Genomic DNA, 17,215 nt, shown 5'->3' with positions numbered 1-17,215 from the left:
AAGGAACCCGGTCTGAGGCGCTGCATGTGGTCCAAGAAGGAGGGAGGGAGACAGGGATGGAGAGAAAGAAGGGAGAGACAGGACGGGGGCGGGGGGGGCGGGGGGCTTGCTGCACATTGGTCGGGCTACTTTTCTGACGACACCAACAATCTTCAACCTGAGGATAGAGCGCGTGTCATCTCCTCCACCGCCACCTTCTGCTGTCAGACGCCGAACCCCGACCCGCCGACACCAGGGACTCAAGCTCTGTCGGAGGGTTCGACTCCCGAGCGCAGGAGAGCCATCGAAAAGTTGAAGGAGTCGTGTGCCATCCCCGCTTCATGAATGGCCGGAACATGGAGGAGATTCCATTCGAAAGAGTCAAGACCCAGAGGAGGAGGGGTCATTGCCCGGCCGGGGCGCCCCTGGGCGCCATTGCCTGTGAGGACGAGTTCAACAGTCCAGAGCTGGAGTCTCTATTCCAGAACTACAACCTGAAGCTGGAGCAGACCGCCACCCTCAAAGCGCTCGCGGTGCTGATAGTGGCCGCGTCGTCGCTGTCTCTGATGGAGCTGTCCAGCCCGCGTCTCACCTTGTCCAAGGGCTCCTACCCGGTGCACTGCGTGGTGTTCCTCTCACTGTTTATCGTCACCAACGTCAAATACCTGCAGATGACGCAGCTGCAGCAGATCGCGAAGCTGGCCCTACTCTTCAGCTTTACCTTTGCGCTGCTCTGCTGCCCGTTCCCGCTGGCGCTCGGCACGTCAGACTTGGTGAGCGCCGCTACCCCTGAGCAAGGCGTGTGGCAGCTTATGCTGGTAACCCTCGTGGCTTACGTGCTGCTGCCGGTGCGGACGTTGATGGCTGTGCTCTTCGGGGTGATGCTGGCTGCATCCCACTTCATTGTCATAGCGACATCGGTCACGGGGATAAAACAGAGGCTGTGGAGACCGGTAAGTGCTCCGCCTGCATTCCGGCCGGGTCATCTGGAGGAAATGGCACGCGCTTTACCCACGAGCATGGAATCAAAGCCAGTTTTCCCGTCAAAAAAATGGTGTATTCCCAGTGAGCCTTTGACCTGACTGCACGAAGAGTGTCGGAAGGCAGCCGTCAGAGAGGAGCAGGCTCCAACAGTTTAATCTGAAACACAAAGTTTCACTTTTGCGCAGCAGATTACTGAAGCAGCCGAGGAGCTGTCCAGCACCCGGTGCTGAAATCTGCCTCAATATTGACCCCGAGCTCAGTCGCTGAGCTGAGACTGCTTTAGCCTTTAAGATGGCCCCAAATATTTTGTTCGACCTGTTTAATGGGCCTAGAGCATATCGATTATTATTAGAGTGTCCAGCCAAAACTTCTGATTGAAGTCTTATTTGACTTTTTTAGGGGTTTAGCGTGAATCTAAAATTTTCCACAAGCAAAGAGCATCGATCAGTAAAAAGGGGATTTTTTTTTCTGTTTACTCACAACCTTCCAGATTAATCTTGGTGGTTTGGAGCCACTGCTTGATTTTGATAGCCTTGATTCAATTTACTGCCGCACTGGGTTCCCTTAAAACTTGCCTCCTCATGATCAGATGTCACTAGTTCAGCTAAAAGATGTTTTGATTTTTGATTAAATGACCCAATCGTTTACTGAAACAACAGTAGAAGCAATTGGATTTATTTCTGGTGAATCACTCTCTTGCAAAGACATCAACAGCACTGAGCCAAGAAGTGTGTTCTTCTTTGGTTTACTAGCTACTGTTTGAACTGAAGTGAATGCTGATCTTAGGAGACTGTTTTTTCATTGCTGATCACAACACAGAAAAAGCGCCATCCATCTGTCTGTACTAGATTACAGTGTTTCTCCAACCTCTGACCTCTGACCTTTCTGGAATCAACGGATATAGAGTTCATCCTCTAGATAAAGTGTTTGGGGGATCCATACTCTGAAATCATTGCCCAGTAATGTACTTTAGGTGTTAGCTAGCCCACTGTATGACCTTTGTTGTTAAAGTTACACCTGTAATTCATGTTGTAATCCACGAGCTGACCTTGATATCCATCATCCTATGGATTAATCCAGGATTGCAAAATCTAATCTAGCCGGGATGTATGATTACACGCAGAAAACACACATACAAGTACAGTGCAAACTCATGTGCTCCTTCTGGCCCACATGCAAATGCAGTGTGTAAACCCAGCCAGCTGTGTTTGGCATGTCTGTTCTTGTTTGTGTGCAGCTGGTGGCCAACGCAGTGCTATTTGCCAGCGTCAACTTGTCAGGGGTGTTTGTGAGGATTCTAACCGAACGCACCCAGAGGAAAGTCTTCCTGCAGGCCCGCAATTGCATCGAGGAGCGACTGCGGCTGGAAGATGAGAATGAGAAGCAGGTGAGGCATGAATGCAAAGCCAGCATGCATCCACCAATCACCTCTATTCTCTTGAAAAGTTTTTTTAAGGTTTCAGGTGCCAATGCATTTCTAACAACCTGCCCACAGGCACGCAGTAACTATGACAGCAGCTATTTAAGGAATAAACAATTACTGTGGCACATGCACCGGCACCACACATTCCACCCCCTTCACACACACTTATATGGAACCATTTAACTGAGAAACAGTCAGGCAACTTCAGCACACAAAAACCTTTTGTTGTGCACCACACCCTCACCAGCCGTGAGCACAAATGTCAGCTACACCGATTATTTGATAGAGAATTAATCATCCCATGTATATAATATGAATTGATACGCATGCCACCTTCATACTGGGGAGGACACATGCACTCTCTTAACCTGTGCTTTGTAGATTAGATGTTGATATGCTGTGTTTTCCCCCAGCAGTAACATGCTCTCCTCTGACAGGTAATTACACAAGCAGATTGCTTTCATGGCTTCCCTACTCTAGTAAAGGTAACAGTCTATCTGGGTGAGGGAAACACACAGACCCTGATTCATATCTATCAGCAGCCAGCCAACAGCCCGCAAGTAGGCTGCCAGCATCACTGGCACCACTCGTGTGCCCACCAACAAAAGACTCTGGATTTGAATTTCAACCATCAAACATGCTGCTGGTTATCATTTGGGTGTCTCCCCTGGTCTCTGGGCTGGATCAATAGGTTGCATTGATTGCCGAACATGTGGAGCCTATGTGCTGTATGTCTGCGTAGGAAATTGACTTCTCAGTTCAATAGTAATCTCAGAACAAACCAAGCAACATGCGGTTTCCTCTCATCTCATGTGAAAGGGAAACAGTAAACGAGGCAGAAACACAACACAACCTCTGTTCCAAATGTAGCACCATTCCAGGAGCCATTGCGCTCTCTAATCTAAATGACTGCTTTGTTCGACCATAGTTTCTGGTTGCTCTATTACAATGACTTCCTCAACAGAAGGTCAAAGGTCCTGGCTAACCATTTACCCCACCCCCTTCCTGTCTTTGGTTTTGTAAACCAGTAGAGTTTGTTTTACTCAGTTGTCATCATGTGATGCGAGTAAAGAATTAGGGTATTGGATTTTCTGTTTTTCAGGTCCAAGCATCTGAGTTATCATATATACACAGATCCAACTTATAAGTGTTGGAAAGTGAGTTGATTTTTTTTGCCAAACTTTTCTTTCCACCAAAATGAACTTTTAACACATAAACGGACTTCATTCTAGTCATCATTCAAGAAACTTCACTCACTTCTCCCATCTTGATGTTATGGATGTTCATGTGAATGTACCTTTCAGTCATTATTTTGTGTCTGGAGAACTACACACCTTCAAATTTGTAACTTAACACAAGAATCTTGTTGGCCATCCAATGAATTGCTCAGTAACCATCTCAGAGTGGTCCTTAAACACAAGAGTCAGTTCTTTTTAACTGCACAATGACATCCATCCATCTTCTTATTAACGGGGATGTTTGAAACGCAGGTCTCCAACACCAGTAAGAATCATCTTGTAGAGCTTAAAGTGCTTCATCTGCTGTTTATACGAAGGCGGTAATGACTATGACAGTCTGGACATCTAGACAATGTTGCAGATCAATGAAAAGGAAAACCATCAACATGACAATGTGCTTTTGATTTCTCGTGCGTTTGATTGACTGGATTTGCCAAAAGAAGACATGGCAATCTATAAACAATTGTTTTTCAATGACAGCCAAATTAAATCACTGTTGATCTATTAATCACACTTCTGGAATAAATTTGGTGTTAAAACAAAAGCAGACTTTTTGATCAGTTTCAATGTTTCATGCCATTCATTAAGGGCTGTTTTTATTTAATCTATTAAGTGACATTGTACGTCTTTGCTCCACATTCTAAAAAACTGGATGTTTACCTGAGAACCTGCAGCAGTTTAATGCTTTTCTTTTTGTCTGCATGAACGCAAAACCCACATTCACGTCCACATGTTCGCCACATAAACTAACGCAGCTGTCTCGTCCGCTTTGGCCCCTCCCTCCTCAGGAGCGTCTGCTGATGAGTTTACTGCCCAGGAATGTTGCCATGGAGATGAAGGAGGACTTTCTGAAGCCGCCGGAGAGGATCTTTCACAAGATCTACATCCAACGTCATGACAATGTCAGGTATGGGGGTGTCATGACAACTTGGGGGTTGTGTTGCAGGGCTAGATCGTTTTGATCCAGGTATCACCTTCTTTTATGTCAAGGTCAAGAATGGAAGGGGAGCAATTAAGATTAGCCATTAAAGCTGACACAATGAAAAAACAGGTTAGAGAATATTTAAAAATGCTCACCTTTCTCTGGCTTTGTGTTGTTCTTGTTTTTGAGGTAAATCTTTGCATCTGTGTAAGAAACAAAGCAATGGCTGCAATTAGATTTCATTATCGAATATTAACCCCTGAGAAAATATAATTTTATTTAAACAGCCTGAAGCAGGTTCTGTCTTCGATCATCTACAGTCTAGTTACTGATTCCCCATTCCCGATGATCCGTTTTCGGGTCGCGGGAAGTGCTGGAGCCAATCCCAGTTTTGGATGAAGGTATGCCCTGAGCAGGTCACAAATCTATTGTAGGACCAACACATACAGAGTGACAGAGATGAACCAACCACTCACACTCACACCTACAGACAATTTAAAGTAAAAAATCAACCTAGACATGCATTTCTTTGGACTGTGGGAGGGAACCAGAGTACCCAGGTGAAACTCACATGGCACGGGGAGAACATGCAAACTTCACACAGTAAGGCCCCAAGCTGAGCAGTAATTACAGTATGGAGAAACCCAAGTCAATACTTTCAAGTTCTGCATCCTGAGTCTTTGTTAAAAATGTTTCTCTTTCATCAAATCAAACGACAATAATAAACAATAGAGGTGCAAAAAAGAGAAGCAGTCCAACAATTAGTAGTTTAATCCAAATTTTAAAACAAAGAACATTTATCTAACACTTACAGTATGTCAAAACAAATAATAAAAGAGTAATGCTTTACTCTTTTTGATTGATGATGATTGATGATTTTCTTGCTTTTTAAAGATAAAGAACAAACGAATTAACCATAAAATGATTGGCAGATAAAATAACTTAGTTGCAGCCCTCCTAAGCAAAAGTTCACAGTTTCTGAACTGTTAAACGGTTTCTCACAGCCAAACCATGCTGATGTAGTTGAATGTTTTTTATTCTTCATCACAAAAAATTTTGGACTGCCTGGAAGCTTTCCTAGAAAAAAAAGGTAGTGGTTTGGAAAATATATATATTTTATATATATGTTTATATATATCATCATCCATCCTTCTTCGTCCGCTTATCGGGTTGTGGGTAGCAGCAGCGAGCCCCAGACTTTCCTTTCCCCAGCCACATTGCCCAGCTCTGATTGGGGGATCCCAAGGCATTCCCAGGCCAGAGTGGCGATATAATTGCTCCACCTGGCCCTCCGTCTGCCCCGGGGCCTCCTCCAAACTGGACGTGCCTGGAACACCTTCCAGGGGAAGCGCCCAGGAGTCATCCTGACCAGATGTCCAAACCACCTCAACTCAGGTGGTTCATGAGGTGGCATATATATATACATATATGTGTATATATGTGTACACATGTGTGTATGTGTGTCTGTGTGTGTATGGCTGTCAAATGATTAAAATTAATCTCAAACAAACAACCACATAATTTTTAGAAACCCCTCCTTTCTTTCTTTGTTTTTTTCAGACTCACTTGTTTTCTTATTTATTGGAGATGAGAGCTGTCCGACTGCTTCTTATGTACAATGTTACCTGGAGGGGTTAGATATTAGGGACGCAGCAGTGTGAGCTTTTCATGGGCTCCTGAATGAGCTGACCACTCGTGATGGAGGTATCGATTCCGTGGTACTGATATACTTCTATATATGTATCTATATACTTGATAAGTATCGATACAAATTAATAAATGATAAATAAAAGTGCATGTGTCACTTACTCCAGGGTTTAGTGTCCTCTCCAAGGGACAGTCTCACTGAAATAATAAAATATTTAGCTGCAAGACTATAACTGCATCAATCTCATATAATGTTGACACCCTGTGGTATTAAACTATGAGGACAAATGCAGACCAAAAAAAAAAAAAAGACAGTCCTGCATACTAATGCTTGGCTTTGGTCTGTACTGCCAGCCGCGATCTTGGACAGAGACTTTGAGTAGCATTATGCCCAATATGCATTGCCAGGAATTCAGTTAATCATGCAAATTATCTGAATGAATTAATTTTGACAACCCTAATATATATATGTAAATTAATTAGATGTGTGTGTGTGTGTGTGCGTGAAAGATCAGCAATTGGTTCTTTGGAGCCCCATCCCCATTTTTAGCCTATTCAGAAGCCACCAAGTGGAATAGTGGTGCCACCTTTTTCAGTAAAAATTAGTTTGCATGAGAACCCGGCATGACTTTGAGCTAATTGCACTGAGACGAGGCAGAAAAGAGAAATGGAAAGCTGTATCAGAGCTGCTGACTCTGGGAATGGAGGGCCAGGTACCATGTCAACAACACTCCTGTCAAGAGACAATCCTCTCCAGTCTGTCTGCCCCCCCTCCATGTCTGTCTGCTCAGCTCCCATACTCATCTCACCCACAGCTCAGCAACAACATGCATAGCCCATTCGCCTGCTTCTCTGCTGCACTGCCAAATATCATGCTGCTGATATGCAGCTGAGTTGTAACAAATACACACACACCAAAACACATGGTGGTTTAAAAAAAAAAAGGACAAACCAAACAAACACAAGCTTTATGCTGCCAAGCAGGGCTGTGACATTTCCCTGATCTCGCCCTCCTTTGATCTGGCCCCGAGAACATTTGATTGCACAGCCATTTATCTCTGCCACCACTCTGCCACTCTGGTCTCCCTCGTCTCCATTCTCCCCCTTTGCCCTCCTGTTGTCTTCCCCTCCTTACCCGTCACACATCCAAATGACCTGAAGCACAGCGCCATTCAAAGACAAATCACACAGCAGAGTTCTTCTGTCAAGCATCAGTTGTGATCCCAGTTTTGCATACATTGGGCTCCCGAGGAGCTATATTTTCCTGACAAAAAGAGCAACAACATCTCATCCATGATGCAGAGGAAGGGCCTAGGCAGGAAGACAGGGCTGGGGATTAGAATGCTTTTGGAGAATTAAATCCTGCCTTTGCTCATCATCATCTGGTATTGAATTTATTATTGGACAGTTTTTTGTTGAGGTAACCCATTACGTACAGACTGATGTCTAATGTCATGTTTTCTCTCAACAATGCAAAATACCCAAATTCAGCAACCACAAACAGTTGGAGTGGATGAAACGAAATGTAACTGACTTAGCCATGACGAACAGTTGGGCTGATGGGGATCACTGGGTATTTGCAAACTGAAACACTGTACATCAAGAAATTTTGAGCCAACAATGAAGTTAAATTTATTACATTATTGTTGTTGTTATTATTATTATTATTATTATTATTATTATTATTATTATTATTAATAATAATATTAATAATAATAATAATAATAATATATCATTACATGAGAGGATGAATTGACTGTAATTTCATTCAACCCATCCAACAGACACTTGACTCATACATACATGCTATAAATGTCAACCTCATGGACAACACTAACTCTAGAGAAATAGGATTCATCATGCTTGAACCATAAATCAGAATGGTTGCATAGTGGTTAGCGGATCATGTTTGGGTGAACTGGTGACTCTAAACTGTCCGTAGGTCTGAGTGTGAGTGGTTGTTGGTCTCTGTCTCTGTGTGTTGGCCCTGTGATAGACTGGTGACCTGTCCAGGGTGTACCCTTCCCTCACCCAGTGTCAGCTGGGATTGGCTCCAGCACTCCCCGCAACCCCGAAATGGATAAGCTCTTGAAGATGAATGAATGAAATGAATTAGCCATAAAATGTAAAAAAAATTCATCACAATGTTTCAAATATTTTTGGAGACATTTTAGTTTGGCTTCAAACTTGAGGATGGAACTAATTATTGACCATGAAAACAACAGTCTGAGCTTTCAGTAGCATCTTGTTCCCATGTTCCCTGAAGATAAATAAAAGTTAAAGAGTCAAATTGGGCTTTTTTTTCATGATTGAAATTTCCAATTCAGCATGAACATGTTTGGATAATCAGATCCAAACTCAAATGTCAGCTTCAGGTCCACTTGCTCTGCGCACAACCCCAGCTCAGATGTCTTTACTCCACAGAAAGAAATTAAGTGGTCAGGCTAAAATTAGCTTTCACTTATAGTATCAGAGATTGGCTAATGATACTTTGTGCTTTCTTGGTTCATTTTTGATCTCCATTGCAAATTTACCTGAGTTCATTTGCGCCAGCAAATGTTGAAAAATGCTGTTAAATGCCATTTAATGCAGAGCATCTGTTTCCCTTGGAATTCCTTCTTTCTTTTTATTGGATTAGGAACTGCACTGTTTACTACCTGGTGGACAGAAAGCCAAATCAGCTGTCATGATGAGTTGAGCTCTTCACATTAGATTAAAATCTCTCTTTCTCTTCCTGCCGACAGCATCCTGTTTGCTGACATCGTAGGCTTCACCAGCTTGGCCTCTCAGTGTACAGCTCAGGAACTGGTCAAACTGCTCAACGAACTCTTTGGGAAGTTTGATGAACTGGCTACGGTAGGTACTCCAGCCTCCCCTGAGGATCACTCTTACTTTACAACAATGACGGGCTGAACACCTCTCTGATAATTCGGCCTGTAGATATTAGGCTAAATTATGCTAACTATTCAACAATTATGTGTCAACTCAGCTATACACATTGTGTTCACAGGTTTTCACAGATGTGATTTAATATTTTCACTCCAAGAACTTTGAAGTTGCTTTTATAGATTTTTTAATCGAGGGCAACAAAAAAAGCTTTAACCATCTTTATTTAGTGAATTTCTCAGCAAAAAATTGCCAATTTGGACATTCAGGAGACAGTCACATGAATATTTCCTCCACTTTAGCTCTGTCTACGGCCTCCTTCGAAAAAAATGTTGGTCTTTAGCTGCTAAATGCTCCACTTCACTTGTCCTTCTCGAACTGTGACTGTCTGCACTCTAGTGGCTCAGCAAAAATCAGTGAGAGGGTTATGGCAGCTTTTTTCTGATAGCAGCTGCCTGCTGCAGCTGAAAACAACATGTACCAAGAGGTGGGGGTCAGCCAAGACAGCTCAGCTGTGAGTTCAGGATTTCTACAGTGTACTCCTGTTCAATTTAGGACTTTTAAAGATGTTTTTAACACCATGTAGAATAAACTTTAGTATTTCTATCACTGTCATATCAAATAAGAACAATGTAAAGTCTGAAATTAAATTTCACATGGACCTTTTACAAATGATTTAATCGAAATTAAAAGTAGATGGATTTTGGGAGACATGTATCACAGTGACTGTACAGAATTTGCTCCACAGCACAATTTGTTGTTGCTAATATACCAATTGTAGTTTGTGGTAACTATTATTACTGTCTGCGGTAGGCAAGAGAATGTACTTTTTAATGCCCTCCACCAATGGTTTGCTGTCCTGAAAATCAAGGTTAAAGTGAAAATTGAGAGCACTGAAGTGGCAACAAGATTTTGTCCCTGTCTCTCTGACAGCATGTCCTATTTTATTTAATTATTTATTTGGATGTTTTTTGGTTCTGTTTCATTACCTGTAAAAGTCAGTGCAAATGACTGCCATCTGTTTTTTTTTTTTTTTTTGTTTGTTTTTTTAACGGATTAACAACTATCTGAAAGTCGATATAAAGCTGGAGGAAGCCACAGATTGAGGGGATAATTCCCTGAAGAGTCATCACTATTATCCCCATTTTCACAGACATATTGCTTTTACATTTGACTCATTGGTATAAAAAAAAAGTCATTATCACATGAACATTCTCAGCTAATTTTGCAACAGAACAACATGTTTACATAACATCACATGTCTACCTCCTTAGTTACTAAATGCCAAGAGGAGCTGCAGAGTTGGGTAATAATTCTGTTTGGCTTCACACTTCAAAATTCAATTTGGTAAGTTTTAAATAATTATGATTGTATGAGTTTTTCTTGTAGAAAAAAGTGTAGTGGTAAGTTTAAAACATTTGTGTAAAAAATTTGTACTATTTACCATTAATCATCAGTGAAGCAACATGATAATACTAAAACAGACCAACAGTATTTGTTTTGAGGATGTATCGCATGAAATGGAAGGGCAAGCTGTTGCGACAGAAACAAACAAGTGCATTTAAATGGAAGCTTCTGCTACAACATTAAGTTGCTGAGCCGCCATCTTCAGTTGACAGTGAGGTGGGCAGGCTGGCGTCAAGTGTCTCCCAACAGTTGGTGAGCTCCTCTTTCAGCTCATTGTTCCTCTGCAACACAAAAGGCCCCCAAGAAAACGAGATGTATTATTCAGTACTGGAGCTCATTTATCATGCCAAGCTTTATATTGATCCAAGTGTGAAAAAGCTGTGGAGACTGGGTGACACAGAGGAAGATGAGGAGGTGAAGGTCAAGAAGGTGGAACTGGAAGTGAGAGAGAGAGAGAGAAATATGACTGATCTGATTTCATAGAGTCAATAACTAAGGGTGGAGATTTGCTGTGTATGTGTGTGTGGCATTTAGACTTGTGCAGTTGACGAAGCGTCTGTGTGTGGTAGCATATAATGCATGCCACTAAGCCTGTGTACCTTTCTCTGGAAACTTGTGACGATTCAATCATCAGAACAGCCCCAAATTTGAACAGAATCTTCCCTGGCTCATGTCCGTCAACAGTTTTCAGCAAAAATTGTCTGATGAGCCAAAGAGCACCATGGAAATGTGGCACTTTAAAAGACAGCCAGATTTCAACATAGAAGATTCATTTGCCCCCATTACTTTACAATGTGAATATGAGATTTCTGTGAGATTACTTCCCTTTGACATCATACCGTTCTGTAAAAACTACTGACGGCCTTTATTCAACATTGTAACTGGACTGGTTGTGGGAACCATACAACCACAAGGCGGTCATTCTGTTTTTTTCTCTGAAACAACTTCATGTTTTCACTCGAGTCCGAAGTCACATGAAGCTTTCCAATAATACAGAAAACTCAGGCTTGTCCCAAATGTGAGAAATGCCACGTTCACACTCAACCCTCAGTCTGCTACCTGTTCAACATAGTCCTCCTCTCAGCCAAGGGATCTCTTCAGACAGTTTACTCAGACACACACATGCACACACACAAGTCATGTGATTAGCAGGATTATTCCTCTTGAGTTCATTCTGCATCTCAGCAATCAGTCATGGCTTAGCGTGAGAGAGGGAGAGAAACGGAGGGAGAGTAAGAGCAAGATACAGGGTGATATGTGGCTTGCCATCAGTGCTCAGTAAGCCATTATATGGAAATCTTGTGATGAGGATGTATAGTGTGCATGTGTGTGTCGCTCCAGCTGCATCCTAATTCAGATTTATACCCTGTTGTGTTTAGCAAGGGAGATATTCACTTTCAAACCGGCTCTGTCACAGCTGCTGAGCCTGTCTGACTGCGATATGTTACACAACGCATTGATACCCCAAAGGCTCAGCCTAAACTTAACCAAAACGGACACACTTGTAACTTCACCCTAACCCTCACCGAACTGTAATGGAAACAAAAATGAATCACAGCACCTTGGGGCCACAGATAGTGCCCCCAAATCAGCTGGTTTGAAATCTCAGATCTGCCTCTGAACGCTAAATGTCTCTCTTTTTCCTGCACTGTTGTCCTAACACACACAGGATTCATGACAACTGCAGGATAAGAGGCGGAGATGAGAACAGAGTAGATGGGGTGCTATGGTTTTCTGCTCACGGGAGCAGAACGATTCTGGCGTGGGAGGATAGAGAATTCAGAACGTGGATGATTATCCCAGTCCTAGGAACAGAGATGGAGAGTGTGTATGTGTGTGCACGTGTGTTACTCAGAGACTGCCCGCAGGCAGAGCTTTGTAGGGTTACCATTATGATTTTCTGATGACTGTGTGTGATGCAGTGCCAAATGGAAACCTTGTGTGCGTGTGTGTGTGTGTACCCGCTCCTGTACAGTATGTTTGCATGTAACCATGCAGCTGTTTGTGCTTTTCTTTAGGTGTGCATGACTGGGCTGTAAAGATGCGTGTGTGCGTGTGCACCGATTGTTTGTGTGTGCCATCGTTGCTTAGTTTGTGACAAATAGCTGATATGTCTGGGTACGTGTGGGCGGGATTCTACTTCAAAAGCATGTCAGAGCAATTAGAGTTGGCCTCAACTACAAACACACACATGGTAGCACAAGCGCACATCTAATTTACATGAGCAAAGATACAACTGCAGTTGTTCTATCTTTGCAGTTTTTGTATGTTCAGATCTCATGTAACAGGAGCAGGAGCCACTTTTCAAAGAGAAATCATTTGTCATTAACTCATGTTTTTGTAATCAGCAGAAGAAAAGTCTGTAAAAAAAAAACTCAAAAATTAAATAAGTGAATATTTTAAATTAAATATCTTAAACTGTCTGATAATTTAAAACAACTGCAGAACTGCAAAAAAGATTTGGGCATTTTGAGATGTGTAGATTTTTCGGGGCTCAGATTTTTTAAATTTTTTCTATTTCAGTAAAATAGAGCTTCTATTTTTTAAAAGTGTGTGTTGAAAATTTTAGGTCATAGTAATGTAGTAGTAATTTCTACATGTTTGATGTCCTATTGTCCTATTATCATGTCCTATATTATAACCAGAAATAATCTAAACTCCATTTCCTCATGGTTTGATATTCTGGATACCATGACATAATCTAAACCAAACCACTGGCTTTTTCATTTGCCTGCATAGCTTTCATAAATGTGTTTTTGTGGGAAAAAAGGAAACATCTAACAAGCAGAAAAACCAGCAGAAAAATACTGCTTGTGCCAATTTATCATCTTAACATTTGCCCATTTCTGTTCCTGCAGGAGAATCACTGCCGACGAATAAAGATTCTAGGAGACTGTTACTACTGTGTGTCAGGTTTGACCCAACCAAAGGCAGACCACGCCCACTGCTGCGTGGAGATGGGGCTGGACATGATTGACACGATTGCGTGAGTCTCACTACGCACATCTTATCTTGTCTTACACGCATCTCAATAAACAGGGACACACAGATCAACTAACACACGATCTGCACTAACGCAGTCGAATGAAAATGAATGAAAATTACAGGAGTCATCGGACATGATACACCAGTGATGATGAAAAAATCCAGTTTCATTGCTTCCAATTTCCGGTTGTGTTGATTGCAATAGAAGAGATTGTCTGGTTTATTTGATGTGGGGTCTGTCTGGGCTACAAAGTCAGTTAAAGTGGCTCAGCCTTCTGCAAAATGACCTGAAGACTCGTTTTATTCCTGTTGAATGGAGAGTTTCTAGTAAACTATGTAAGTACAATTGGAAATCACAAACTTCATACAAATAATAGAAACATGGTCATTTCCAGAAAAAAATAAACAAACAAAAAATCATTCTCATGAGGTCGTTTTTCAGATTCTGACAGGGGAATATTTTGCAAAATTTATTTTATAGTTATATCAAGGGACTTTATATATAAACCAAGCCGCTTTATGGAGCTGTTAAAGAAACCCAACAAACCCCCACAAAAAATATGTCAAGAATAGAACAGACCTATTGAACTTTTATATACTAACATGCAAGAAAGGGCTTAACTCAAAATCTACATTGTAAGCAAGTTAAATTTTTGATGTACAGAATAAACTGAATCTGAATCCATTAGAAATCTGCTCTTTGTAGAGTCCTGGTTCCTTTTGCTGCTGAGGGAAATAGAGGGCAGTCTTTCAAGCTTTATGGATTTATCGATGAGCCCAAAAACCATTATGAAACTGTTCCTGATGAATTAGATTGGATACTTTAACTCTTTCGATCTTGAAAACTGAACCAAGAATCGTTTGACAGTCTCTGAATCGCTAAGTCTTCTTTTCTATGAGTTTCAGAACTGTCAATGAACACACATAAGTGTGACATAACGACGTAGTTTGGCAGCAAACCGCCTGGTTTTGATTGAGCACAACAAAGCTGTGTTGGAAATACCTTCTAATAATAACAATATAATGGACAGTTGGAGAGACACACATTGGCAAACACCCACTAGCATGTTGATCCTTTACCTCATTTCCCTGTGTGAACATTCATCCATCGTGTTCTTTCCCTGCTGCTCTGTCTGAGTTGATGGAGGCCACCATGGGTGTCTTTTCTTCAGAAGACAGGTGCTGCCATACACACGCATCCCTCTGTGTGTGAGTGTGTGTGTACGTGCGCAAAATTCCTCCTTCTCTCCAACAGACGGACCCCATTTTCTTTTCTGCCTGCCTGTAAACACACATTTTGTCAGCCCTCCACCGCTTTCCATTTCTGTACCTCCTTCTTCTGAACCTTCAATGACTCTATCTGATTTGAAGTGGCTGCCCTCCTGCTGCCGACAACTATCTCTGTGTGGTGATTTTTTAGGAAAAGTCCTGCTTCATCTCAAAAATGGCTTGAAGAAGACACTTGAAGCAGATTCAGATAGAGATAGCTTGAGGATGTTTCAATTACAATCCTATTTACAAAAAGAAATATGGTTTCATCTGGTTCAAAAAACAATGATGCTGATGACCAAACTGCAAACTGGATACTTATAATCAGCTCAAAGACAAATGGGTGATGTCAGGATGGGTTGTCATTTGATTGGCTCAATGATCAGAAATGCTTGTAATAAAGACTTTGATGTATTCAGATGATTCAGATATAAATGCTAAATTTTCACTTTCTGCTCAAGACTCACGCTAACACAATTACCCGTTGGTTATAGTTTCATCTTACGTTTCTCTCTGCTCCCTGCAGGTCAGTGGTGGAGGCGACGGAGGTGGATCTGAACATGCGAGTTGGGCTGCACACAGGAAGGGTGCTATGTGGTGTGCTGGGACTCAGGAAATGGCAGTATGACGTCTGGTCAAACGATGTCACACTGGCAAATGTGATGGAGGCCGGAGGGCTGCCTGGGTCAGTAGTGACTATTACACACATCCATTCACTTTGAAGTAAAGCTGGACGGATGTATGGATAATACTGTACATGATCAGACACACAGCAACACAGCAACAGAGATAGAATAAGGCTTTATAGTGCACACACTATATCACCGCAGTAACAGATGGGAAAATGCACTGTATATGGTCTGTAGATATAATATACTTTTATGGACTTGTCACGTGTCCAGCATTCAAGGACATTTTTGACTCGGTCCTGTCAAAAACTATGTCTGAACTTTGTGCAGATAAAGTGTATTTAAAATTACATAAGCATAATAATGTTCATAATCACGACTTGACCATCAATTATGAGAAAAAGATCTAGTAATTATAAGATATGCATCTCATATTAGACACAGATTTTGTGATAATTTGATACTACTCCTCAATGTGCATGCCATTATTACAGTACAAGGCAGTTTTGTTATTTATGCGTTTCCTCAATGGGAACATACTCTCAGACTTTTGGACTTTTACTGTGTATGAGTGACAGATACGCACTCTGTCCATAGACCCTTACATCAAATAAGGAAAATTGCTCTTGCTGCTGTTGTGTTTCCTAACCCTAAAGCTCAAGTTCAACCAAATCCAGCCATTATTTCTTGAATGTTTTCAGTTGTGTTAACAAACTTGAAACTTTTGTTTCAAGTGAAGTAATAAGATTTTCATTACGATTAAAAAATTTTTTGCTGTGAAGAATTTTGAGCAAGCTCATAAAAATAATGAGAGGGGGGGGGTGATGATTTGAGATGTTTGTGGCCAACTTTTAATACTGACTGTTGTTTGTCACCTGGTCTGCTTGTGCTCTCAGCAAGGTGCACATCACAAGGACCACCCTAGAGTGTTTGAATGGAGACTATGAGGTGGAGCCTGGCTTCGGACACGAGAGACACGCCTTCCTCCAGAAACACCACATAGAGACTTTCTTCATTGTGCCATCACACAGACGCAAAGTACGCCAGAACCAAATTTTTCCATGTTCCCTCTGTCTCTCACCAGAGTAGAACCAACAAGTGACAGATCTGTCAGCGTTGTAACAGTTAATCCTCTGACTGGGGCTGGGAGGTAGGCCGTGTGTTAAGATGGCATACACATGGCTAGTATCACCACACTACATCAACTGTACATGTGCACCAGTGCTGAGTATGTGTCTCTTCATAGCATTTTAAATACATGTTGCACACTCAGTTTACTTTCAAAATCACACTCAAGTCTACTTTATTTCCATGAATGAGATGATTCTCCAAAGGACTTTCATGTTCATATGCATGCTGCTTTAAGTGTTGCCCCACAATCTCTCCTGTCATGCTTTCTTTTCTTCATCCATCCCTGAACAATCTAACCTCCCTCAGGAAGTAAATAAACTGGAGGTTTGGTGGTCAACAGAGAAGAAATGATTCATATTAAAGTAATAGAAACATTGTTGTATAAATAAAGGCATTTGTGTTTTGTCCTGAAAGTTCAACTTTCTTGAAATCAAACTGCTGGATCCATATTAGCTTCTACTCTCCGATAAGTTTAAATCTATATTGCATTTTAACTTCCTACAAATAACCTTAGGTAATGCTAATGTGCCATTTATGTACTTAAGTCCAATTTATTGTCTCTATTATTCTTGCACTGCCGATCTGATGCCAGACTGAGCCCCTCCTTTGATTGGCCAATATAATCAATATAGCAGATTTTAGGTAAACACCAAGCTGTCCAATGTTAGATGGTGGGTCCAGGTGGGTGGCGCTCGGGGCTTGACCTGTTTTGCTG

At 41.7% G+C, this 17,215-nt stretch overlaps 1 protein-coding gene across 1 annotated transcript in view; it reads left to right on the top strand.

The window, feature by feature from the left end:
- The first annotated feature begins 320 nt into the window (after positions 1-320).
- adcy1a (adenylate cyclase 1a) overlaps positions 321-17,215 on the top strand; it is a 38,151-nt gene continuing 21,256 nt past the window's right edge. The window contains exons 1-7 of the mRNA XM_029500684.1: positions 321-932; positions 2,201-2,350; positions 4,413-4,531; positions 8,938-9,049; positions 13,345-13,472; positions 15,267-15,425; positions 16,266-16,407. Of these exons, the coding sequence (XP_029356544.1) occupies positions 321-932; positions 2,201-2,350; positions 4,413-4,531; positions 8,938-9,049; positions 13,345-13,472; positions 15,267-15,425; positions 16,266-16,407 (1,422 nt within the window). The remainder of the gene's footprint in view (positions 933-2,200; positions 2,351-4,412; positions 4,532-8,937; positions 9,050-13,344; positions 13,473-15,266; positions 15,426-16,265; positions 16,408-17,215) is intronic.

The sequence above is a fragment of the Echeneis naucrates genome, chromosome 4 (genome assembly GCF_900963305.1).
Source record: "Echeneis naucrates chromosome 4, fEcheNa1.1, whole genome shotgun sequence".
Taxonomy (NCBI): Eukaryota; Metazoa; Chordata; class Actinopteri; order Carangiformes; family Echeneidae; genus Echeneis; species Echeneis naucrates.
The sequence above is the reverse complement of the archived record's forward strand: the minus strand, read 5'-3'. Positions and strand labels throughout refer to the sequence as shown.